The sequence below is a fragment of the Gymnodraco acuticeps genome, unplaced genomic scaffold, assembly GCF_902827175.1.
Source record: "Gymnodraco acuticeps unplaced genomic scaffold, fGymAcu1.1, whole genome shotgun sequence".
NCBI classification, from domain to species: domain Eukaryota; kingdom Metazoa; phylum Chordata; class Actinopteri; order Perciformes; family Bathydraconidae; genus Gymnodraco; species Gymnodraco acuticeps.
This window is the reverse complement of record NW_022992040.1, coordinates 304388-329448: the sequence shown is the minus strand read 5'-3', so window position 1 is coordinate 329448 and position 25061 is coordinate 304388. Positions and strand designations below refer to the sequence as shown.

The 25061-nt window shown below is 39.9% G+C and overlaps 3 protein-coding genes across 5 annotated transcripts; 2 read left to right on the top strand and 1 right to left on the bottom strand.

The window, feature by feature from the left end:
* zdhhc16a (zinc finger DHHC-type palmitoyltransferase 16a) lies at positions 1-5303 on the bottom strand. Of its 3 annotated transcripts, XM_034201796.1 has the most exons (12): positions 5148-5303; positions 4559-4832; positions 3846-4103; positions 3550-3744; positions 3364-3452; positions 3109-3137; positions 2889-3022; positions 2607-2690; positions 2425-2510; positions 2086-2209; positions 1889-1959; positions 1-1795 (listed from the first exon to the last, which is right to left on the bottom strand). In XM_034201796.1, the coding sequence occupies exons 3-12, from the start codon at positions 4077-4079 to the stop codon at positions 1693-1695; spliced, it is 1149 nt and encodes a 382-aa protein (XP_034057687.1). In that variant the 5' UTR covers positions 4080-4103; positions 4559-4832; positions 5148-5303; the 3' UTR covers positions 1-1692. The 3 variants fall into 3 exon arrangements, with proteins under 3 accessions (XP_034057687.1, XP_034057686.1, XP_034057688.1); XM_034201795.1 differs by lacking the exon at positions 4559-4832 and having other exon boundaries at positions 5148-5302; XM_034201797.1 differs by lacking the exons at positions 2607-2690; positions 4559-4832.
* Positions 5304-5350: 47 nt separating this feature from the next.
* mettl18 (methyltransferase like 18) lies at positions 5351-8903 on the top strand. The gene is made up of 2 exons (XM_034201799.1): positions 5351-5760; positions 7752-8903. The coding sequence occupies exons 1-2, from the start codon at positions 5656-5658 to the stop codon at positions 8721-8723; spliced, it is 1077 nt and encodes a 358-aa protein (XP_034057690.1). The 5' UTR covers positions 5351-5655; the 3' UTR covers positions 8724-8903.
* Positions 8904-10327: 1424 nt separating this feature from the next.
* On the top strand, positions 10328-22617 carry sufu (suppressor of fused homolog (Drosophila)). The gene is given in 18 exon segments (XM_034201857.1): positions 10328-10404; positions 13135-13311; positions 13631-13765; positions 14058-14194; positions 15711-15853; positions 17692-17777; positions 18236-18308; positions 18817-18973; positions 19118-19141; positions 19144-19225; positions 19534-19622; positions 19625-19667; position 19802; positions 20869-20929; positions 20932-21005; positions 21105-21172; positions 21269-21332; positions 21334-22617. Coding segments are annotated over 18 exon segments (1515 nt in total). The 5' UTR covers positions 10328-10330; the 3' UTR covers positions 21361-22617.
* Positions 22618-25061: the final 2444 nt, after the last annotated feature.

The following is a 25061-nucleotide window of genomic DNA, read 5'->3' as shown; positions in this document are numbered from 1 at the left end:
TTTTGCCTTTTTTTTTATTAAATAAAATCAGGAATATGCAATGATTTCTTATGTTCACAGCACATATCTGTATACAGTCCAGAACAGTGTATACTATTACAAAATGCACTACTGACTCTACAGTCTTTAATTCTACATTCTGTTAGCTTAGTCTATCTTACAAATAGTTTACATATTTCTGCAACTGTAATGGTACCATCGTGTCAATTGAACTGTTTAGTTACAATACTTGAATTCTATATTTCTTTCTGTCTTAATTGCATGTTGCACTGTTGGGGAGCCTGTGACTGCAATGTATCTTTTGTACATATGATAATAAAGAATTTGATGGATGTTTTTGCACCATATCAATTATGCTTAGCCAAACCTTGAGATGGCCATTATAAATCCATACGAAGCATTCATAATAGCATGTCACACTGAGTGTCCATGCAATCACAACCATGTAACTCCATGCAGGTACAGTTCAAAATAAATGAACAGTATTCCGTTTAATCATCACAAATAAAAGCTAATGTTTCCTTACTATAGAAAACGTCTAAAAACATGTTTTTTTATTTGTATTACTGTCAATTATCTTTATCCTGGGAACACACTGTACACTTTTTGTCCAACCTTGACATGATGAACACTGACATCTGCTGGAGGAGTGAATACTGACAGCTGTGTGTGCGTGTGTGTGTGTGTGTGTGTGTGTGTGTGTGTGTGTGTGTGTGTGTGTGTGTGTGTGTGTGTGTGTGTGTGTGTGTGTAAAGTCTGTTTCAGACAGAGTGGGGGATGTGATGAGTGGTGGCAGTGTGAAAAGGGTTGCAAACCGGCTCAAATCTGTTACCCTCCCTTAATCTTTTCTCCCTTTATCTGCCATCTCTATTTGTTGCACCACCCTGTAGCTGACACGCTCACAATTCATTTGCTTGATGGCTTTCTTATCAAATGCATAAATATTATATAAAATATATTTCCTTGGAATCATTTTAATGCCAGCCGGATGTTGCTCAATTAGGAGGGGAACATTTTCACGTCTCCTCTATTCTTTTGTTTTCATCTGTGTGCATCCTTACTGCTTGTTTTCTGATCTAACATTCATATGAATCTGCACAACAAATCTGCATCTCAAAAATCCCTCTCTACCAGCAGCATGTTTCTGGGTCTGTCTGCGTAAGCAACAGTGTGACATAACTCCTGAGCTGTAGCTTGTTTGCTCTTTAGCTAAATAAACATGTTACCGTAATTTACCAGTTATTTTTTACATGCAATTTATGTATGTGTTATAAAATGCAATGTCCATCTTAAGTAATATCTGAATATTCAATGTGACACATTGTTTAAGTAAAGCACTTTATAAAGATTTATTAACTAAACAGGTACAAAATACAGATAAATAATACATTTTCTGGGTTCTGCAGTATTTACAACACTTAGAGTCAAGAAAGACCCGTTTTTTAAAACCCAGTAGAGAATAAACCATCCATGATACCTTGCTCTTTTACTTGTAGAAAAATGTACACCGTCCAACCATGAGCAATGCCACTGTACGTTTTGAGGTATTGGAGGTTAACATTATCCAATTTCTTCAACTGTGTGAAGCCACACTGCAAGGATCCTTTAAGCCAACCAGCCAGAGAACCAGAGTGGGTTGTACACAGCAAAAACAGCTGAAAATAGACTCCATGGATTCCTGATTAGAGTCTGTCATACAGGTATTACATCCTTTTTGACTGGGAAGGCCTCCCATGTCAGACCATCCCCAGATGGGGTGTGTCCAGAGGGAAGGAGAACACGTGTGAGCCAGTGACTGCAGACAAAGATAAAGCAGAACAGGTTACAAGCAGTGCAAGGTAACGTTGATTATTGATGCTGCATGAGATTCATTATCAGGGGGACGCACCTTCTCTTCTGCACGCCAAAGAACACTTTCCAGTTATTTAGCCTTCCATAGTCAAAAGGGTTTTTGTAAACCTGGCAGAGCAGTTTAGAAAAAAGAAAGAGAACATTTACAAGACAAATAATTTACTTTTGACTATCATGTAAAAAAGATTACCCAAATTAAATGTTTTTCATATAGAAGATATTTAACATGCTGACCCTTCCTCGTTTTTCCATCCGTTCTTTTTCTCTGTGATTAAGGTGTCTTTCGATGCTGGTCTCTCCTCTGGATATGAGGACTGCATGCCAACAGGTCAGAGCTCCCAGTGCCACGGCAACAGTGCTAAAATAAGAAGAAACTTTTAATTTGATCCTCTGCCAAGATAATACTAGACAACTCCCACGTCACAATATAAACTACTGACTGTTTACACTGTATTTCTTTCAGTGTGAACTGCATACACAGTGCTTGATTTGAAGTTGTTAGTATTATGAACTTGTGTACTAGATAGCATTGTCCTTTGTATGGCAAGTGGCAAAATGAAATGCATATTTTACCTGGTCAGCACCCACATATAGATGATGCTCTTATTAATCATCTTATCCTTAAAGGTGTACGGAGGTGCAGCTGTCTGATAGTTGGTCTTGAGAAAAATGCAAAATGGGACATATTAGATCATTTCAAAATAATAATACATAAGTTTATTTATAATTGTTCTATGTGCACTTTGAGACTCTACCTGGCCAGGTGGGAGGAGCCCTATGAGAACTCCCATCCCTGTCACTGGTACCCCCGGCTTTTCCACATCCGTATGTTTAAAGCGCTAATGGAACAGCCCGCATACACAAACCCAAAGTGTTAAAGACATAAACAAGGCAGTGTCAGTAAGGAACAGTAAAGCCCCGCATAGAAACCAGGCACCAGGCATGTTGGAAAAGTACCAGACCTATACCGAGTAACTAACAATGATTGCCAGAGCAAAACCCTGATCAGGCCAACAATGTGAGTGTGGGCATCTTACCTCAATAGCATTGTATGCATCCAGGAAGAGGTTTCTGCCACTGATGCTACAAAAAACACAGCCCATGGTCATGAAGAGGCAGAAGTTGAAGAAGTAGCGGTGGTTTAAATGGCCCACACAGTTATTCAACCAGGCTGACATGGTGACATTAAGGAAAACCACCATTTATTTGTTATCAAATAACAAAAACCATTTGAGATAATGTTAGCACAAAGGATACGACAATGATGGTCCATACGCAGAATGCATCTGCAAAGGAATAAGAAGATATTCAGTCTGAAACGTATATAGACAATAGTTTTCCTTGCTTAACATGAGGCAAGAAACAATTTATTGAAATATTATCAAAATCGCTAAATATGTGAAAATATCTAAATACAGCTATGGTGGTAAAGAAACATGATCCAAATGAGATATACAAACCATGCATTAATTAAGGAAATACTAGAAGAGAAATACAAAGACATTGACTCACCGGTTACAGATACCACAGTGATGGGTTCTTGCTGGTTTGGGAATGATGCATTTTTTGCAGACTGACACAAATGGACGGTCATTTTTTACCTAATTGAAAGAAGACATGTTGTTGCATAACTCATTTAAGCATCAAGCACAGATTAGTAGAGCTACATGTGGTTATGTAGAAAAGTGAATATCTTACTGTGGGAGGGTGCCCAGGGTGAGTCATGGTGGCTTTGTAGTAATTAAAAACAATCATGACCAGGTTCCAATGTCCATAGCAAACGTGCCAGGTAATCCATGCTGTGGAGTATGTGCGGAAGACCATAGGCAGGACGAACAGGTAGGCTATCGCCAAGATGGAGCTGGTCAGAACCACCACGAGAAATACAAACACCTGTAGGACAAAGACAGGGGACACCCACAGAAACTTTCTTCAGAGAAAAACTTCAAAACTCCTCAAAACTAATGAAAGCACACAGACAAACACACACTCACCGTGCCAAACGAGCGTGTAATATAATCCACAGTCCAAAACACTGGCTCAAAGACTGAGTCGAAAACCACATCTGAGTCTGTGAGGGAGTTAAAGTAAAATGACTGCACCAGCAGTCTGATGTAAGCCCATATTTCCCTAATCCACAGTGGCAGTGTGTTTCTTCTTCTCTTGGTACAGGTCCGTAACCGCACACACCGCAGCAGGTGGAACGATGAGCTGGGACACCACCGCATTCTGCATCTGCAATATGCACGCACCTGCAAATAAAATAAAGAAAACAAATAAACAATCAAATAAACAGATTTAGTTAAAATGAGTCAAATATGATAAAATGTATTTCAATAAATTGTTACACTGATTGCATAATATATCAAGAAATAACTAAATGGAAATGAAAACTAACTAAACTAAAGGAGATAACTAAAGGAGATAAAGAACGAAAGGTTGCATTTACTATTGCATTAACTGCTTTATATTTTCTCGTGTTATCCATTTAATGGTTTGGTCTTCTATACTATGTAAAAAGTGAAAATTATCTCTTGCAATGTCTTAGAGCCAAGGTGACAGTTTTTTTATTTGTTTGATAAACAATACCATACCAAGATATTACCTGTAATAGCACTTTAAAAATCCTAATAAAAGTTTGACAAGTGATTAACACAAAACGTTAATAGATTATTGAAGTAGTTTCACCTCAATGTATCCAACTTACCAATGCCTGAACCTTCGACCAGAGAACTTTCCTTCTTTAGTTAAGTTGTTTTCAACACTCAGCACATCTTTCTTTGACCCCTGACACTTTAACCTCATCAAAACAACGGTCAAGCTGCTGGAGGAACAAGCCAGAGCATTCGCTTGTGAATAAAATAGAAATATAGAGGTAACCATACAAGAACTAATGAAAAGGGCTGGCGAAAAGCCTAGTTGCTTTGCTGCATTCCAGCCGGGGTGGAGTCTGGGTTTGGTGGAGAAGGTGCAGCAGTCACCTGAGGTGTGGTGACAGGGGCAGTGGGCTGAAGTACAGTTGACTTTACTCAGCAGCAGAAATTCAGCTTCACACCATCAGGAAATGCTATGTGCCAATGTTTATTATAATGCCATTGCAAGATTACTAGCTAAACTATCGTCACTGGAAAGCGATAACATATGATGTGTCCATAATAAACATAGCTGTCAACACGAACCTAAGCCTCCCAAATCCCTTTTGTCTGGATGTCTCAATGTTTTCCTTTGCGTACCCGACGCTGTGTGCTGCGTTTTGATATTTAATAACATTGCATATTTTTAGAGAGAATACTCACTGTTCTATGATGGCAAAAATCCTGCCGAAACCGTCCCACCCGTCGACATTTTCCAAAAGGGAAGCAACAATTGTATTATTGGCACATATTAGCAAAGAAGAGCAGGACCAGACACCTTCTGTGACAGTTAACAAATCTCAATCCTGATCCAGAGCAACTGCGCCTGCGCAAGAATCACATCGAAAGGCATCATGGTAGTCTGAGTCAGGAAATGACATTCAGATACGGAGAGTTTCTTCAACAATGTATAGTTCTGTTTTTGCATTTCGTACAACCATATGCCTCTAAACCCGAACAAACCTAACTTGAAACCATTTATCCACTATAACAACAGAAATGTTACACGTTTTCGGTTACTTTGATTGGCAGACTTCTGGGATATGTAGTTCTTACACGCAGCTGTCTGCTTAGATACTCTTGCTTGCCATGTGGAGCCAGCAGCAGTGAGCGGGGATACCAACTTTCCAGCCTCTGAGCTACAGCTAGCTGTGCTGTGTTGACTGTCATAATGTCCTTTTGCTTTAACTTTGACCTTCCAGCACTAACAACCAACCCGGACGGAGACGATGGATATAAAGTGCAAAAAGAAAAAATAGAGATTGCAGCTAAATCTGTGAGTAACATTACCTCACAAACAATGTGTTTGAGATTAAGTACTCAAAGTTGTCAGGTAGTGCTTTATGGACTTCAGCAAACTGACCTGATGGCAAGGATTTGGTCAATATTTAAAGAAATATACAATACGCGCCATGATGTGTTCATGCAGTGGCGTGAATACGTTTATAAAGGCTTGGGACTGTGGGAAATCAGGACCCTCGCACTAGGCTTATAGACCCTTCTCTTCTATTTTAATTACACATGTATTACAGTACAACATCCACATTGCATTCACAATCACATCTATAGAGATTCCAACGATTAAAGGGGTACAAGTAGTCAAGAACAGCACCAAAGCAAACAGCCAAACTAGACATTCATAATTGCTCGTGAAAGTTTATTCTACAAAAAATCTAGATCTACTTACAGTTTTGTTTAGCTCATTGCCTGTTGCACATGTTTATTTTACATTTAGAAGAGTGCTACAGTTTCTTAAGTTACATTCCTTAAGGTGGTGTTTACACATTATAATGAATAATTCAGTTTATTCTTATATCATTGTCTTTGCAAATAAGGGGTCAGACTAAATCCAAGGATGAAATGGTAATGATTTTGGGATTTATCCAACTATGAAGATATGATGATCGTCCTTTCTTTTATTATTATAGATACAGGAAAATATCACAAACAGACACAAACTATATGCATAAGGTAGGTAGGAAAGGTTGGATTATCTACATTACATGACATGTCACTTGTTAGATGCTTTCATCCAAAGCGATTTACATACTCAATACTGTGGGCAATCCCCACAGGAGCAATTTGGGGTGAAGTGTATTGCCCAGGAACACAACGACATGCAGTGGGGTTTGAACCTGTGCTCCCTTGAGCCGAACACCAACGCTCTAACCACTGCGCCACACGCCCCTACATAGAGTTGTTTTTTGAGGATGTGAGATAGCTCAATAACCCCCTAAACCTCTCCTAAATTGACCAAATCAGCCAAGTCATTCATGCATATTCACTTATCAAGTCATTTCAGCTGTATGATTCCAACTTGACAACAATGAAAATGTAAATGGTGTTAGGTGTGCATCCACTAGAGAGCGTAGGTTGACATGCTCTTTGCCACGAGCCTTGAGGTCACAGGGCAGAGGACTGATAAAAACTCATTCATACTGATTGTATGATCAGTACCTGAGTCACTACTGAGTTGTTAGTGTAGTGTCTAAAATCAAAGTTCAGAGGAAAATAAAAATCTAAACTGTTGTGCTCTGGTGAATGGGACTGCATTAACATTTAGACCGACCACTGCACACATAATATTCTCTAAATCATTAGCCAGTCAATCAGTCTTAATTAGTGGAGCATATTTTTTATAAAATATAGATATTTAAGTTACTTATATACATGTAGAATTCAAATAAATAAGGTACATTGCCTGTAGTATCCTTGTAAACCAATTATCATCTAATCAAACGGCACTCTTTTATATTTGTTTAAATTCAAGTTCCTACATTTGGCCTGACAACCTTAATTTCACCAGCAGATGTCACATAAGACAAGTTGAATGAAACTTGGAGTTGATTAGACTTATTTTCAATGTAGTTATCAAAGCCTCAAAAAGCAGTGTTTCAACATCACCACTACTAATATTGGTTCTTAGGAATTGTAAGTGAGAAATTGCTGTATGTTAAATGACTGTTTTAATATTTAATTTATTTAGTTTTAGAATACTGTTTTCAAAAAACTAGTGATCATGTTGTTACTTCATTTACACACATCAACAATTTATGAGCAATACAATTCAATGGACATCTCTGTGAGGATCATGGTCATCTTAATCCGGACATTCCTGTCCTCTGAGTTTCTGCCTCCAGCCCACACAGCCTCATTGTATTGCTGAATTATATATCTGTACTGCCAAATGATATTTTTAACTTGAACCACATAACGTGTGCTGTAGACATTTATTTCCTGCCCATGCAAACTGCTTTGTATTTTCAGACGGAGGATGATACCAAACCTGCCGAGCCATTGAAAGAGGCCAAAGAGCACCTTCCACTGTCTTACCCACAGTTCATCCTTAGGGATGCTGTCACTGAATCAGTTACCATAGGAACACTCCCTCCTCTTCACTTCCTCAATGAGACTGTTTTTGAAAAAACTGCTTCGGAGAGAGAGGACGACGAGAGAATCCTCTCTCGTACCGCGGAGCAGAGGTCTGATCTTATATCTGGCGTGTACGAGGGAGGGCTGAAGGTGTGGGAGTGCACTTACGACCTTCTGGAGCTGATTGAGAAAGACGGAGAGACCTTCGGGGGGAAGGTGGTTTTGGATCTGGGCTGCGGTGCGGGGCTGTTGGGGATATTGGCTCTGCAGAGAGGAGCAAGACAGGTCCACTTCCAAGATTATAACAGTACAGTTATTGAGCAGCTTACAGTGCCAAATGTGATAATAAACTGCCAGGAGGAGAATGAAGTAGACAGTGACGATGACAAAGATGGGAGGGGCAAGGGCAAAATGAAGGAGGATGATGGTTGCAAAAAGGAGGGGAAAGACAAAGAAGATGAAAAAGATGGCAATCCACCACCTAAGAAAAAAGCCACAGACCTATCCCAGCAACCATTACTAGCCAAGTGTCGTTTTTTCTCCGGTGACTGGTGCACGTTTCTTGCTTTGGTTAAACAGGAGAATCCACAACCCAAATACGACCTTATATTCACCTCAGAGACTATCTACAACACTGCATACTACCCATCGCTACACAAGACCCTCCACAAGCTGCTGGCACCAGATGGACTGGTCTACGTCGCCACCAAATCCCATTACTTTGGTGTGGGCGGTGGACTGCACCTGTTTGAGACATTTGTGGAGCAGAGGGGCATTTTCTCTTTGGATCACTTGTGGGATGGAGAAGAAGGACTTCAGAGACATGTAGTAGTCCTACGTTTCAAAAAGCAACGGGCACTTAAATAAGCAAAGCAGCCTTCAGGATTAAAATTCAGCTTTATTAATGTAATAACTGTTAAAGAAGAATACTGCACTGTTTAATGCAAACAAAAGAAACAGAAAGTCCTTTATTTCAAGATGGGAAGTTGTATGTTAGAGAAACCATGGTAAAACAATGTAAAGCTGTAATAAAATCTGCTATCTCATTCCCTTTTTACTCTTTGGTTTACCTATCTTTCACTTCCTATATAGACATTTGAATATGTCTGCCAGAAAGTGAAGTGCAGTTGAAAGGGGCTATTACAGGTCTTTAGATGCATGAAGAGGATAGAAAGGAAATGGGCTCAGTGACCTTTTGCGAGTGATTTCCCCAGCGTTCAAACAGCAGCATGAAAGCCAGGCTTGTTTCTGAAGTCTGGCGCAAAATGTCAATTGCAACTTATCCCACCGGCCCAAGGATGTAGTTTGAAAGTGGATTCTAGAGTCACTGCACATCAATGGTGGGACTCTATGGGGTCTCTGTACCTCTAATTCAAGTAACAGCTCCTCTTGCTGCTGTCTATTTCTTACCTTCGGTTAATGTCACCACGTAATTTGGGTGTGCTCAATTGTTAAGCCGAAAGACATGACACATTACAATGAGTATGTACACACAGGATATATTTACAGATTCATGTAAGTACAGGAAGGGAACTATGTTGTAATTTTCCCAACACCATGTGGATTCCCCTTTTTGTCCAGATCAAGGAAATCAGTTGAATTACTTTTGGCAGGGCTTTTTTTCTGAGGGAAGTATGCCTGAAATTCAAACTTGTTTCTCGTATCTGATGTGACTCATCAAAGAGGACGAGGAAGCCAGAAGGTTTTTACAGGGTAAATGAAAAACCAAACTGTTTGAATATAGCTATCGGCTGATTGAACACAATCAGTATCACATCCCTGTCATGTCGACTGTGACCAGAGAACAAACAAAGTTATTTTAGGAAGGCTGTGTTATTGAAGACCTTTTAGAACTCACCTGAATGAATGATTCCAGCTACACAAATAAATGGATCTTAGCATAAACAAGGCTATGACGCAAGTCCACACTTCCCTTTTGATAAATAATATTTAGCAAACATGTTTTTTTTCTTCTAGGAAACAACAGCTCAAACATGACACATCATTTCAACAACCACAGTGCGTGGATAGAATTTCCGCTTACTTATTATGTACACTGCAGTCAGTGTTATAAAGACTATTTCATTCTTACACAAGTACAAAACACCCATCATGGTTTCTGTTTGCATATGCCCGGCCAGCAAACTTCCAGTGAGTCCGCTTCGTCATCGACTCTCATTTCGACAGCTGTTCACGGCCTGTGGGGGAATTCCTGGTTCCTCGAGTAGACAGCCTTTACCCTGCTTACTTTATGGGAACAGGGGGCAGGGCCACTCAGATGGTTTTCCTCAGAAACTATTATGTGTTGATTCATTGTGAGGGGGCGTGCTGCTCACCACTCCCACTGTTTCCTTCTTACTGGGAAGTGACTGTTAGGCTTACCGAACAGAGGGAGCGTATGAAAAACAGATAAGAGGGGAGGGAGACTGATGGGTGATGTGAATGATGGTGGTATTTAAAGTGCTTTGCTCTGAATGCCAGACAGTATGCTGAATCCTTCCAGGGGACTTGGACGCCATGGGAGAGTGAGCAGTAGGCCTACAAGCAGGTGGGATGGTTATGTTCATTTCATTTTTAGACACGTGTTGCTGATTCCACATCTTCTTGTTGAGATGGGACTGCTGAAGATCTTTTAAAGCTCGACCCTGCAAGAGCACAGTCCTGGAATGCTTCATGAGGAGATGTATTTTCTTATACACCCCAGATTGAAGAGAAAAGTTTCAGTGATTTACTTGGGTAAGTATATAGGCAGAAAATTGGTCAAATGATGGTCAATCTAAAAAAATAATACTAGGGACATGTTATCTAAAGAATATCAGAAATGCTTACAGTCTACTTTTCAACATGTTTAAACTATAACTGTTTTATTTGGTAGAAAAGAGTACTTACCAACTTCCACATTTTGAGCGCTGGCAGCTGTTTAAACTAGTGCAGGCTTTAAGGACTGAATTAAGTCTCTACAGGAATTATATTATAGTAATAAGCTGTAGAACCGGTGGTGCAGTCCAACTACCCGGAAAGATAGCAGTTTCCTGAACATTTACAGGTGTGGCCTTCCTCAGAAAGTTCACTGCACTGTATTACATGTAGCCTACCTTAAAAGAATGTACACTCATACTGAATAAACCACAGTGACTGAGATAACATTGTAGAATTATCTCACGGTACTGTCACTGTCAATATTGACTCGTAATTGGCCTTGAATGAGGTGTTTTTGAAGATGAAGGAAGAGATTCTCAATAGTTAATATCAAACTCACTTTGGAGGGGTCAAAGATACATTGAACAACTGAATATCAGTAATCCCATTGTCCCAAAGTTCTTTTTTCCTGGGAGTGTACGGCCATAAATGATGATTCATTTCTCGTTTCAACAGAGCACTATCACAGTGATATGATTCATTGCTTGCATCAGCCTAGTGGACATACTTTCATTTCAGTGGCTGAAGAGCATTTACAGGAATACTTAGGTTAAAATGGTTGGATTTCCTCAAACGACCCTGAAACTCTACAACCACAGCATTCGATCCATTCAATTATAACAACATTGTTGAGATTTGTATTCCACTTTGTTTTTATTTCCTTACATAATCTGATGCAATTTTGTTAAAATATGTCTGTTTAAAATGTATTGCAATACTAATGCAAATGCCAACTATGATTCATCACTGTTTAAGATCAACATTAGTTGCCTCTTGCTTGATATTCCAATGAAAACAGCAGGTCTGACATTATCATCCATCATCACTGCTTTTCTTGAGAAAAAGGGAAAGTGACTCAACGTCTACGTTCTGCTTAACATCTTGTATAGCATGTATCTTAAGCCCACTTCTATTGTTAATCACAGAGGTTTTATTAATTATGTACAAGAATATTTTTTATTTATTTTATAAAAAACCGGGCAGTACTTGAAAAGAGTATTGATGAAGAACCATGAGTTATGACGGATAATTAAGTGTTCAAAGATCTTTCGAGGCTCCTGAGGACCAACCTTTTAAGTGCTGTACTATGAGAACTGAATTCCATAGATGGTGGTGTGTTCAGGTGTCATCTATGGGCTTAGTTCTTTTGGAATGGTACTAGTTTTCAGCCTTACTGCACAGCACCCTTGAGCAGAAATCATGATCATCAGAAAGCATTCATGTGTGGTTTAAAGTTATTACACAATACACAGTCAGTGTGTATTGGGTTTAATACGCATCACTTTTGTATGTATGATTGTATTCATTGTTACCTTTCTAATTGCATACGTCACCAGGAATAAAAATAAACACATTTGTAAATTACTGATCACAGCTTATCAATCATGTTATTGTTAATAAAGTCAATTCAAGTCAAATGATTTTCCTCTGTAATTTATTGACTCTCTTCTGTTATTTATTAATGTTTTGTTTCAATTTTAAATCCTGCAACATTCAAATAAGACGAAACCAAGCAATAGAGCATTTAAGGACAGTTTTTTTTCAGCAGACCTTGCCACTTCAAAGCCACACATGTTTTTTCAGGGCTTATCTCAGCTCTAGTACCATTAAAGCAGCCATGGTGATGGCAATCAGCAATATTAGCTATAAACAATAAGATAAACAGTCAACATACTTTTCCATTAAAATATAATGGGAATCTTAGATAATTACCAGATGTAACTTTAGACGTATAAGATACAAAACAGTATGATGTTGTGAGGACTTTTAAGACTGATGTAGGTAACACTGACTTAGGTCACACATAGTTATACTGCCAAAAATGAAAATGAGAAACGTCTACAAGTATATTTTTAAAATTGTATTTTAATAGATGTAATACTTGTGTTGGTGATAAAAACCTCTTTGCTCTTTTCTCAAGTATGTTATAAAGTATAGATATATAATTTTACATAAATAAAGAATATCAATACGTCTTCAAACACTTTAAATTTGGCCACTGAACAACTTTAAAAGCCCAACCCTAAAATCACATCTGCCTACTGTTTGATTGATAGTGTATCAGCCAATCAAAATTAGCAACAAATCCACACAAACCTTAAAACCCATTTGTATTCGCTATAAGTAGCTGTCAATCAACGACGTCATGACCCTCATACAGCCAATGGGGAGGTGGTTTGTGTAGAGGATGAGCAACAGGCTGTTTCCCTGCTGTGTGCTCAGCGGTTTGGGCTAAAAATCATTTTATTCTGTCGGTAAACATTAGTTTTGTGAAGCCTTTATTATTTAGGGCGGTGTTGTTTATGTTGAACTAGGCGTAGATAGCAGAATATAACTGCACATTCGTTGTTTTGTATAGAAAACACAGTTTTGTTCGAGGCCGTGGCATGGATGAGGTACGGCCTACCAGTGGGGCTCCAGCCCACGGACTGGTGCCGATGTTTCCCCCTGGACTGCAGGCTATCTACGGGGAATGCCGGAGACTTTACCCCGAGCAGGCCAACCCGCTTCAAGTGACCGCCATTGTAAAATATTGGTAGGTTTTGTTGCTGTTCTGACACATCTGGAGGCACTAACTTTGTGGGACAACTTTAGTGGTGATGTCTGGACATTTAGCCAGTAGTTACCCTAGCTGCTAAGCTAAACGTTCAGCTAACTATGCACAGGAACCGTACTGTACGAAACTGCTACTTTGTTATTGGAGAGTTAAATGATTCACCTATAGTAGCTTGAATAAAAACAACTTAAGCTAGCTGTAACTGACTACTTTTGCACAAGTAATTGTCTCCTTTTGTCTTTACATAGGTGTGCAAAAGACAGTCCAGTGAGAATAACAGTCACACTTTTCCCCACAGGTTAGGTGGTCCTGACCCGTTAGACTACATCAGTATGTATCGCAGTGCGGGCTCTCCGGCTCAGGACATCCAGGAGCATTGGCACTATGTCAGCTTTGGACTCAGTGACCTGTACGGGGATAATCGGGTTCACGAGTAAGTACCTAATGTAAATACTTGACTTCCTGTTGCACATGGGAGTTGGGGTAACTTTAACACATGTATTTTGATCTGTTTCATTTTACATTGTGAGCACTCTGGGACATTTGTATATCAAATTAAGTCTTTCGAAGTAAGCCAAATATTTGCTTGTCAGAAGCCCTTAAATAATATACCAACTACTGACTAAGTCATGCATTGTGATATCCCCAACCCTCATGCATGAAATAAAAAATGAAAGGGATGCTCCTGCTGTTTTGTTTACCCAGTTTCTTATTGTGTGTGTTAGATTCACAGGGACAGACGGACCCAGTGGGTTTGGTTTTGAGCTCACTTTTAGACTCAAAAGAGAGACGGGAGAGACGGCACCACCAACCTGGCCGGCTGAACTCATGCAGGGGTTGGCTCGCTATGTATTCCAGTCAGGTAAGAGCACAGAGGTTAGGGGGGTGAAAAACACAGTGTAGAACATTGATTACTTTTTTCACGGGCACATTTTTGACCCCATGTATACAATTTGGGTTTTTACATACATAATCACACAACGTTTTCCCCCTTTGATAATTGTTTAGATGGACAAATACCTAGAAATCAGAGGCAGTTTTGACCTTTTGCTGTTGATTATTTCCAAGCAAATGTGCAAAAACTACAGCCTTACTATTAAGCGTCACATTTTAAACACCTAAAGGCAAGCCATTTAATTTATGCTCTATGCTATGCTCTATTATTATAACAAGTGATCTCTTACAATTTTTTTTATTATGAATATTTTCCCAGCATTAATGATTGACGACAAAATCAAAGGCAACCATTTTGATTTAATTCTTAAAATACTCATCAGATTCTGTATTATTATTATTATTATTATTATTATTATGATATCTGGCTTTTCAAAATATGAAATGCTGTTCTTAGTTTATTTAAAGCTATTAGTGACATCAAACTTGATTTGACACGTTAATTGGGCGCTGGAAATGTCATTGTCTAGGCGGAGATAACAAATTAAGAGATAATAAAAACATGGTTAGTTCCAGTCCTGCATTTTCACCCTTTACCTGGATAATGCTGTGTGACAAAGAGGTGAAGTTTTAGTTGTATCTTTAGTCACCCTTTGTTATTAGTTTGGTAAATGATTCATCTACGCAGGATATGATAGAACAACTCTCTACAGCTACAGTTGGCATGCTTCCTTCTCACGTCTGAATGCGAAGAATGTGTTCTTTGTAAAGGCCGCTTGTACATTCAAACACGCGAGAATAGAGGAGTGTGCTGCTGGCAGCCGGCTTAGGTTTAGCGCACATTATTTGTGTTTGCTGGAGCTCAGGGTATTGACAGGAAGTCTAATTTCCCCTTTCTCTCCCTTCACCATTTTAATAGGATTATTTTCGCCAATGGCAAAGACTGCTGTTGTAGTGTGTAAATGTATACTCTTTGTGTATAGTCTGTGCTGCCAAGTTCTTTAAATCCCTAAGTCGTGTATTATAATGTACACAAACAAGTTTGGTTGAGAGGGGAAGGGGGTTTAAAGGTTGTGAAAGAGAAGAAGGCTCCAGGCTCCCCTCTCCTCTCCACCCAGCCCTTCTCTGCTATCCAGCTGGGGTCAATTTGCGCGTGGGTGGGCTGCTCTCCTGAGCATGAATGCTGATTCCTGGCCATCTTCCCCCTTGCTTTTCTCCTGCATCGAATCTAGACAGGGTGCTGGTTACCTCCCAAGCAGACAGATTCCTCAGATGGAAATGTAGTTTATTCTTTTTGTGCCCCATTTGGTTCTAGAATTCTCTCTCTGCCATTGTTACTGCAACAACTTGTCTTCAGCGATTTTGTACCACCAGTTAACGATAAGAAAGAAAGTTGGACTTGTACGACTTGTGAAATAGTGTGTATCTTAAAACAATTGAAATCATGTTTTGCCATACTTAAATAATTCTCCTCTCTTCTACAGAAAACACATTTTGTAGTGGCGACCATATATCATGGCACAGTCCACTAGACAACAGTGAATCTCGTATCCAGCACATGTTGCTGACAGAGGATCCACAGATGCAACCCGTTCTGACTCCGTTTGGCACAGTGAGCTTTCTCCAGGTCAGTTCAAACATGTGATATTCACGTAATTTAAGTATCCATAATACAATTCTGTTTTGTTCCAGTAAAGTTATAGATCTTTTACCCAAAAATGTGTGTACACTAATCTTGTTCTTTAAGTAGGTTTATGGAAATTAGTCAATTCATTATATGTGTAACAGCAGGGGCCTTCAACTTGTTGTAGTGTCTGTCTTCTTTGTGTCAAGTTGTCATATCAGTTGAATTGTTAAATGAATACATTATTATGAAGGAGACTTAACCAGTGTGAGAACGTTTTTAGAGAGTACTTGTCCATGGACAAGTGAGTTTGGCAATTTACTTGTCCGAATATATTTTTCACTTGTCCAGAATGGACAAAAATTGGGGCCACTGGAATCTTCTTCTTCGTCATCGTATTTTACATTTTCCCACGGTTTTTACGACACCGCTAACGTAAGTGAGCGGTAAGATTTGACTGCATCACACATAGGGTTGGGTATCGTTTGGATTTTAACGATTCCGGTTCTGCTTTTCGATTCCGGTTATTTTCGGTTCTCGATTCCGGTTCTTTGAGAGGGTAAAAATAAGTCCCATGACAAACTGGGAGAAAAATATATTTATGAAAACATTGAGTCAAATCTGTATTCCCATTTACAAATCACTTCATACTGTTTAATTTCTTACGGTTATTGAATACAATTGTATAAAAATTATCTCTGCATTGTTTAGTTAGTTCTAAGTGGTGCAGTTTGAGAATGTACAATTGGCCCAGTCTCCTCTGATGTTACACTGCAACCTGCCTGTGAGACAGAGTCCAACCACACATGTCCAACACATAGGCATAATAATAATAATACATTATATTTATAGCCTATAGGCCTAGCGCTTGTCTACAACTCAAAGACGCTTGCACGCTTACACATGTCCTGCAATACACATGCTGGCAGCTGCTCACTGTTTGTAAAAGTAATAAATAGTATTTTCATTTCAATAAATGTACTTTCTATACCCTGCTTCATAAACAATACTGACATCCCTGTGCTCCTCCGAGTCTGGGGATGTGAGGACAGACAGACAGGCTGCTTTACTTCATAAAGGAAATGGCGGTCAATATTAACAACACAGGAGCTAAAACGCTTAATAACCTTCATTACGTGTTAGAGAAAGAACATAAGAAAGTTTGACAAAGATGAGGCTGTTAAACAGGCAGCGGATCCGCTGTGTAGAAAGAGAGAGAGAGAGACGCTGAGCTGCACCGTGCAGCGATCAGCTGATACGGAGCATAGAGAGAGAGAGCTGCAGTCCGCGGGGCTCGGCCTCGCCTCCTGTCCTCACAACTCTTAATCCCGGTACCGGACAATTGTTATTTGTTCCTACTCGGAACCGAGTTTTGCTTCCCAACCCTGCCACTGTGCTACACTTCCCGCCCCGCCCCCGTCTAACAGTACAGAAAGCGGCGAGATGCATTTCCTTAGGAATCGACAAACGGAACCGAAACTAACATTTCTAGACGAACAATGGCGGACACGTACAATTTGCGAATGAGTTCTGCCTTTTGTAAACTGAATTTATCAATAATTTGTCAATAAATCGGGGCGAAAAACCGGACAAGTCAATTGAAAGATCTACTACTTTTTCGCACACTGCTTAACTCATTGTGACATTTAGTTAATATTACATAATAGTGGAACCAAACAACAATAGAGATGCTCAAACAGCCACAGTACCCTATCTAGGAATAATTTGTCAATGACATTTGTACAACCTACAGATTTGGTTATTGTTGTAATGTATAGGAATACAGTAGTACAGCCACAGTAGTAAGCAGTACTCAGAGAGTTGCCTCCTGTCTCCTACAGATTGTGGGCGTTTGTACGGAGGAGCTACAGGCGGCCCAGCAGTGGAACGGCCAAGGCATCCTGGAGCTGATGAGAGGAGTCAGACTGTGAGTACAACAAAGTCATGTTTAAGATAAGTGATACTTCACATATTGGGCTCTGGTTTATTAGGTAAGCTTCTATTTTGTTGCTACCTTGTTCATAAGTGATCGTTCAGAAGTCAGAGCAACGCAGGTTCATATTAATGTCAATCTTAGAAAATATCATATGTGACAAAGATTTGCAGTAAATACAACTGGCACAAGTCTTTAGTTTATTTTTTAACTTTAACCTTGAAACAATGTAGACCACAACTATTTTAGTTGTATAGTATAAATGAGATAAAGATTATTATTTATTGTAAACGAATAAAGTACATGCCACTCCAGATCCAAGTACAATGTATAGTTTCCAGTTTTAGAAATGCATTGTGATCAGCCATTGAAGCACATAGCTACTTGTTCATTGATTAACTCGGTGTTAAACATTTATGAATGACTAATGTTGATGGTTGTCCTGTGTACAGAGCTGGCGGCCCCTGGCTAATCACAGACATGAGGAGAGGGGAGACCATTTTTGACATTGACCCACACCTACAAGTAAGGCTTTATTAAGCTCTGCCACTCCCCGAATTATTGTGTAAGATAAACGGCAATCTTATGTTCCCTGCTAAAAGCTATAAATGAATAACTTATAGTGTGAAACCATTGCCCTCTGCTGTTATGGTGCACATTGTTTATGGGAAAGATGGTCAGGAGTTCAGATGAGAGGGATCCAAAGCAAACTGATTTTCCCTGTAATATAAATAGATAAAAGCAAGTCTTTTGTAGATTACAGTGCTAACTGTCAAAGATGTATCCTGGAAATCAAAGAGGCAAAGCGACCCCAACATCTTCAAAGTGACCCTGACATCTACAAAGCATTTTAAAGGCATCCCTTAATAGAAAATGAAGTTTTATTTTAACATAAATTTCACATTATTTTTCTCCTTTGACAGTATTTAGTGCCCCCTGTTGGCCAAGTAAACGTTATACAGTGTCTGAAGTGAAAATGCTGAGTGTTAATTGTGCTAGTGTTGATGATTGCGTACTATCTTGCTTTTCCAAGCAGGAAAGGGTGGATCAGGGTATTGAAACGGAGGGCTCTAACCTGAGTGGGGTCAGTGCCAAGTGTGTGTGGGACGATCTGAGCCGACCGCCAGAGGACGAGGAGGACAGCCGATCCATCTGCATCGGATCCCAGCCCCGGAGGCTCTCAGAAAAAGGTAAGATACTCTAATTAGTGGACTGAGCAGATCCACGAATGCTCAAAAACCAATCTGGCACAGGGTTCAGGTGTCATGCTCTTTGTGTGTGTGTGTGTTGCCTCTGTGTGTGTGTGTGTGTGTGTGTGTGTGTGTGGTTGACAGACACGGAGCAGATCAGGGAGACTCTGAGAAAGGCCTGGAGTTTAACACCAAGGCAGCACTACCGCCCATCAGCAGCCAGAGGACCGAGCCACGACCAGACCTCAGTGAGTGATCCTCCCACGCACCCAAACACACACTGATATGACTTCAAAACAACTCCTGCCAACATATGCATACCCTAATTTGTAGCTATTTTTCGGAGGAAGTCTTGCGCCACAAGTAAGGTTACCGCTCCATGAAAGGAGTTGTGAAATATCTTGTCTGTCCATTTCCCTTTGCCAGACAATTACCAAAGAGCTGCCATTTCCTTACATAAGCTGTCAGAGCCATTCTCTCATTGAGGATTGAACCATGATACACTTCCTCACTAATGTTTCCCCTTTTTGTCTCGCTGTCTTTCCCTATTTGTTTCTTAGGAGTCGGAAGGACAGTTTGGAGAGCGAGAGCTCAGCAGCCATTGTTCCTCATGAGTTGGTCCGAACACGACAGTTGGAGAGCGTCCATCTGAATTCAACCAGGAGTCAGGCACACTGCTGCCGCTCTGCCTGCGGTACTGGATCTGAGAGAGAGAGAAGAAGATGAAGAGCAGAGAGAGCTGAGAGAGAGGACAGAGGAGAGAGAGAGGAGAGAGAGAGAGCAGAGATCTCTAGCGAGCGATCGAGAGAAGCAGGTAGAGATACGGAGCGTAATATCGCGCGTATCGATAGCTCTCTCTCGAATTCTGTCTCTAGATCGCTAATCTCTCTCTCTCTCTATCTTCTCTCTCTCTCTCTCTTCTCTATCTCTCTCTCTTCTCTCTATCTCTCTCTCTCTCTCTCTCCTCTCTCTCTCTCTCTCTCTCTCTCTCTCTCTCATATAATATGTATCCTCTCGGAATGTCCCCAAGAGGGGTTGATGAAAAATAGGCTTTCCATTCTTGTTGTATGGGTGTGGCATTCAACAACACAGAACATTTATGGTGACACTAGTTTCTCTGATGTTAGAAAGGGGCTTTCTGCAAGTCAGCTTGAAACTCATCATCCTACTTTCACTTTGATAGCACTTTAGTGTCTCCAATAAAAGCTAGCCAGTGAAGTGAACATAAATATATTGAGACATGTGTCTTTCCTGACCCTTGGCTAACTAGAGACGTTAGCGAAGATTATTACTGTAAATTAGCTTCATGACTAAGATAATAACTATCTTTTCTGCTCACTTACCCAACAATAAGTGTCAAATTGCAGACATTTGATAAGAACAAAGGTCATGATTTGCTGGATTAAAACTTTAAATTCAGTGATCATAAACTCGATAGTTAAGTTGCCTTTTTATTGTACATTAGTATCACATAATCCATATATTTTTACCATGTCAGCCAACTTTCATTTACGTTTTTTTGAATGTGTACACACAGTGGCTAATATATTTTGCAGACAAAATACCATCCAAGCATGTTTTTCAGCACAGACGGCAGACAAACCTGCCTCGTGTTATCTCTGTCTGAGGAAAGAACAATACCGATGTTAAACAGAGACTTTTGTGTGAGACAGGGAGAGATATGTAGGAGCGAAACACGGTGGAAAGGACCCATGTGTTTGATACTGACATGGGACAAGTTTAGTTAGGATGTCTCTGTACATGTTTGTTTCCACCAGTGAAGTTTGATACCGTCACATTTAAAGATAAGTAGTGTATGGCTGAAATAAAGGAAACACTCAGGCACCTATCGTTACATTTGTATTTTCTAAAGCTTTTAATGTATTCTGTTACAGGGGCCGGTTGTCCATGGGAGACACTTCACTTACAAAAGCATCAACGGAGACACAGCCATCACATTGTGTCTACTGGAGTTGAAGGAGCTTTTGCTACAGAGGAGCATCCTTATGCCGCTCATGGCCCCTGGCTTCAGGTACACAACACACCACACTTACAACTCGCACAAACTCAAGGATCCTTGTGGTGAGTTCATATTAATTAACGTATTTTACCTTTTGTTCTCCCTGTACAGATATTGTGACTGAAGAGATTTGTGGAGCAGATGCTGGGGGATTTACATGAATGAACACTCGTGAGGAGGCAAGTGAACGATACCCCTGCATTTTACTTTTATTTTCTGTTTGGTTTTATTACACGGCCCTGTTTAACCCCTTTATATTCTTTCTGTTTGTGTAGACAAAGTTACCCAAAGGAGTACAGTTGGCCAGAAAAGAAGTGAAGATCTCCTGTCCTACCAGACCTCTGTGTTTGATAATCCACTGCAATGAGACAGACACTTCCTCTCTAGAAACACCAGCAGACACACACTTCCAGAGTGTCCATTTTGAGCAGGAGACCTCCGACCATGCAGCGACCTGAGCTTTCAGAAATGTTGTTCCCCTGTGGACGGCCAGAGACTGAAAATGATCTGAGGGAAGGTCTAAACTCTTTTGACTTCCTGCATTCTCAGACTAGCCCTACAGTCTCACAGCATTTCTCTTAGGCTTGAATACTTTTGAGAATGTCAAACCAGCCGGGCTCCAGATGGTTAACAATCATTATATGTGACACACTAGCTGTAGGGCAAAACAGGAAGTTGTCATTCCTCCAGTAAGAAGGCCCTGCCACATCTGAGGTCCAAAATAAAAGTCACAAATACAGTGATACCGCATCTGTGATCACCAGAGCTGACTGTTACAGTTCTATTTATTCCATTGCCTTTAGAAAGGAAGCGAAAATGACATGTTGAACATTCTTACCCAGTGTTTTCTTTCAATTGAGCTCATGTGCTATAGTACTTTACAAATGCTGGACATTTTTCTCTTGGTGTTTGTGGAATACCAATAGTTTTACCTGTTGGCAGTCTGCTGCCAATACCGTCTGTGTCAAAGGTTGTCATGATTTTTGTTAATAATGACATGATGGACTGAACTATGATTAACTAAAATTCACTGCGTGTGACTTCCTTGGCACAGGGAATCTTTTTCTCTCACACATGATGCTTTTAAAAAAATCAAATACATCAAGTTTGTTGTAAATGTTCGAATATCAGGAATCCCATTGTCACTGGCTTCTCAAGTGTTGTCGCCAGTAGACCACATACATATTTTGTTGTCCAGTAGGACCTGCTTAAAATTGAGTTGGAGTACAATTCCTCAGTGCCTCGTGTTGAAAATGACTACATATTCTCTGTGACCTTTAATGCTGCCTACAGTCCTAGATTGTTTTAACACTAGTCATTTTAATCAAGACTGCTTGCGTTCAGTCTTTTTCTGAGGGTCATTGCATTCCATTTCAACACTAAAACGGAGGAAGAAGACTACTTTTACTGAAAAAACTACTATTATACAACATGCATGGCATCTTATTATTTTTTTTGTTTCCTTTTTTATTCAGAGTGATAAATGTAAAGTTTAGACATTTTTTGATATGGTATTTTGTAATTACTGTCCTATGACCTGAACTGCCCTGATTGGAATCCCAAGTGCATTTAAAGTGTGTAGGTATTTACACAAATATAAAGCTGGAACATTAATGCAGAATTACAGAGGAGCTCATTTAATTTTAAAGATTGTGTGTGTGTGTAAATGCATGTATTCACATGTTTGACCATTTGACTTTCATCTGCCCATTCACACACTGATGCTATCACACAACATCCTGATGATGGTTGACATTTGGCCCCTGTACAGACAGCAACTTTAAGGTTTTTTTTCTGCAATGGTTTGTGTTTATTCATAGTTGTGTGCAAGTTAAATTCAAAATGATTTGATACATTTTTCTTCTTAAATTGTTAAAACCAATAGCATAGGCCTATAGAGATCAAGTCTTAAATTATTAAAACATTAGTAAAAATGTAAGGAAATGATTGTACTACTGAGATGATAGCTGCTGTATTATTAAATGTTTAGTTGATTTTTTTTTGACAGAGAGTTGAGTATCCTGTAGCCTGGATACTCAACTCACTCTGCCAGGGGCCCACTTTAGCCAAATGAAAGAAGGCCAGTGCCTTTTCATAACATCTAGGGCAGGGGTGGGGAACCTGCGGCCCCCGGGCCGTATACGGCCCGCGAGACAATTTGGTACGGCCCTCGAGACAATTTATAACACGCAAAAAAGAAAAAATTAAAGAAATCTAGACCGCAAAAAAATTAAACTAGCGAGTGCCTGTTTTTCCTGGCCAAGATCGGGATCCTTGAACACAACACAAGCCTAACGTGTCATCACGTGGTATATGTCTCGACTGACATGGGTGCAGTTCTGACGGAGAGCACCAGAACGTCGCTCCTGCACTTCCAAAAATTGCAGTACCGATAAGGAGCCGTACACATGCCGCAGTTTATGCGTGGCTGTGTCTTTAGTTGTAAGCCCAGTGGCGATCTGTTCATCTGTCATACTGATCATACAGTCAATAACTTTGTTGTTATTAGCATCTGGTTATAGCTATGCTAACGAATATAAGAAGCTCTTTCTACAACCAGTGAGGTAAAGGCACATCTTTATATGATCATTATAGTTATACAAAAATAAGAGAGTAAAGTAAACAGGTATAAAATACTATATGACGGTAACAAAAAGTTATTAATAAACAAGAATACAGTTTGAAAGGGGAGTGATTTGTTTAAAATATCCATAAAAGAAAAATAAATCTGCTTACAGTTCTGTTTCATAATGGGTGTTGAGGAAATATATCCATAGATCTCTTAATGTTGCTCTTTAAGTGCAAAAATCTTCATGTCCACATGAATAGGAAACTAAATACATTTGCACACATCTTGTGTCCATATCTTTCTGTTTTGGTGGTCATGCCACAACCGTGCACGTGAATGCATGTGCGAGTCATGGTAAAATATCTGGATTAAAAGGTTGCTTTTTCTTTGCACAGCATGAAGGAAAGGTGAAATTAATGGGCTCTGTGATTTTAGTATTTTTAAGCAGAGGTCAATCATTTGTACGGCCCTCGGAGGATGTTGAAAACATTGAAATGGCCCTTGAGAGGAAAAAGGTTCCCCACCCCTGATCTAAGGCTTAGGTGAGACCTTTCAGGGGGAACCAGCCCTGGAACAGTTTTTCATTCAAAACTATTCGGATTAAAATTATGCTTTTTATATTAACTCTTAATACATTAAAAGTACAACTTGAATTTCCACTGTCAAATTCATGATGGTGATTATTTATTGAATAAAAACAAACATTGATCATGTAGCCTATGTATTGTCTTGTAAAAATGAGACGCAATTAAAATAAGTAAGAAGTAGGCCTACTTGAGCGTTAGTAATGTTGAAACAAATTTTACTTTTGCTTTCTAGTTGAATTAAAAGTCAATAACACGAGCAAGTTTGGTCACAATCCCTTTGGCTGGTTTTTAACCCAAACAGTTAACATTAAAAACCTGGGCAACCCAATATACAATCCATCTATAAGCATTATTTAACTATTAACACAAATATATTAGCCATTAAGACTTTGTTTACACAACCAAATATACCAAATTGATCATTCTACTCAAAACAAAGACGTCATTCAACCTTTATTTGTTTAAATATTCCCCTAATGCACATCACTTGTTCCCTGTTATGGGCCCCTGAGAGCCTCTGTCCCGTGCCAGCGTCCTTGCCCAGCATCGACTTCAGTATATTTTAGAAACGGGTTGAGCAAGGACGGACAGGTCACACAAATGTCTCCCGGTCATGAGCAGTCTCTCCGGTAGAGTTTGCTGTGGCTGTTCCCCTTCCTCCACTCGGCTCCTCCCCGCCTTGTATCGGCTCTGTGACGGGTCACGTTATCGGAGGAGGGCAGTCGGTGTGGAAGCACTCAGCTCCCTGCCGACGAGTCACCGTCTGCCTACACTTACCATAGAATATTACTCAGAGTTGACGGGAAAGCGAAACCATCGGAATAACAGCCGGGAATCGAATAAAATCCGGGGTGTAGTGGAGCAGTTCGTCGGACACACGGCCGTAATCCCCCCGCCGGAGCCGGATCTCAC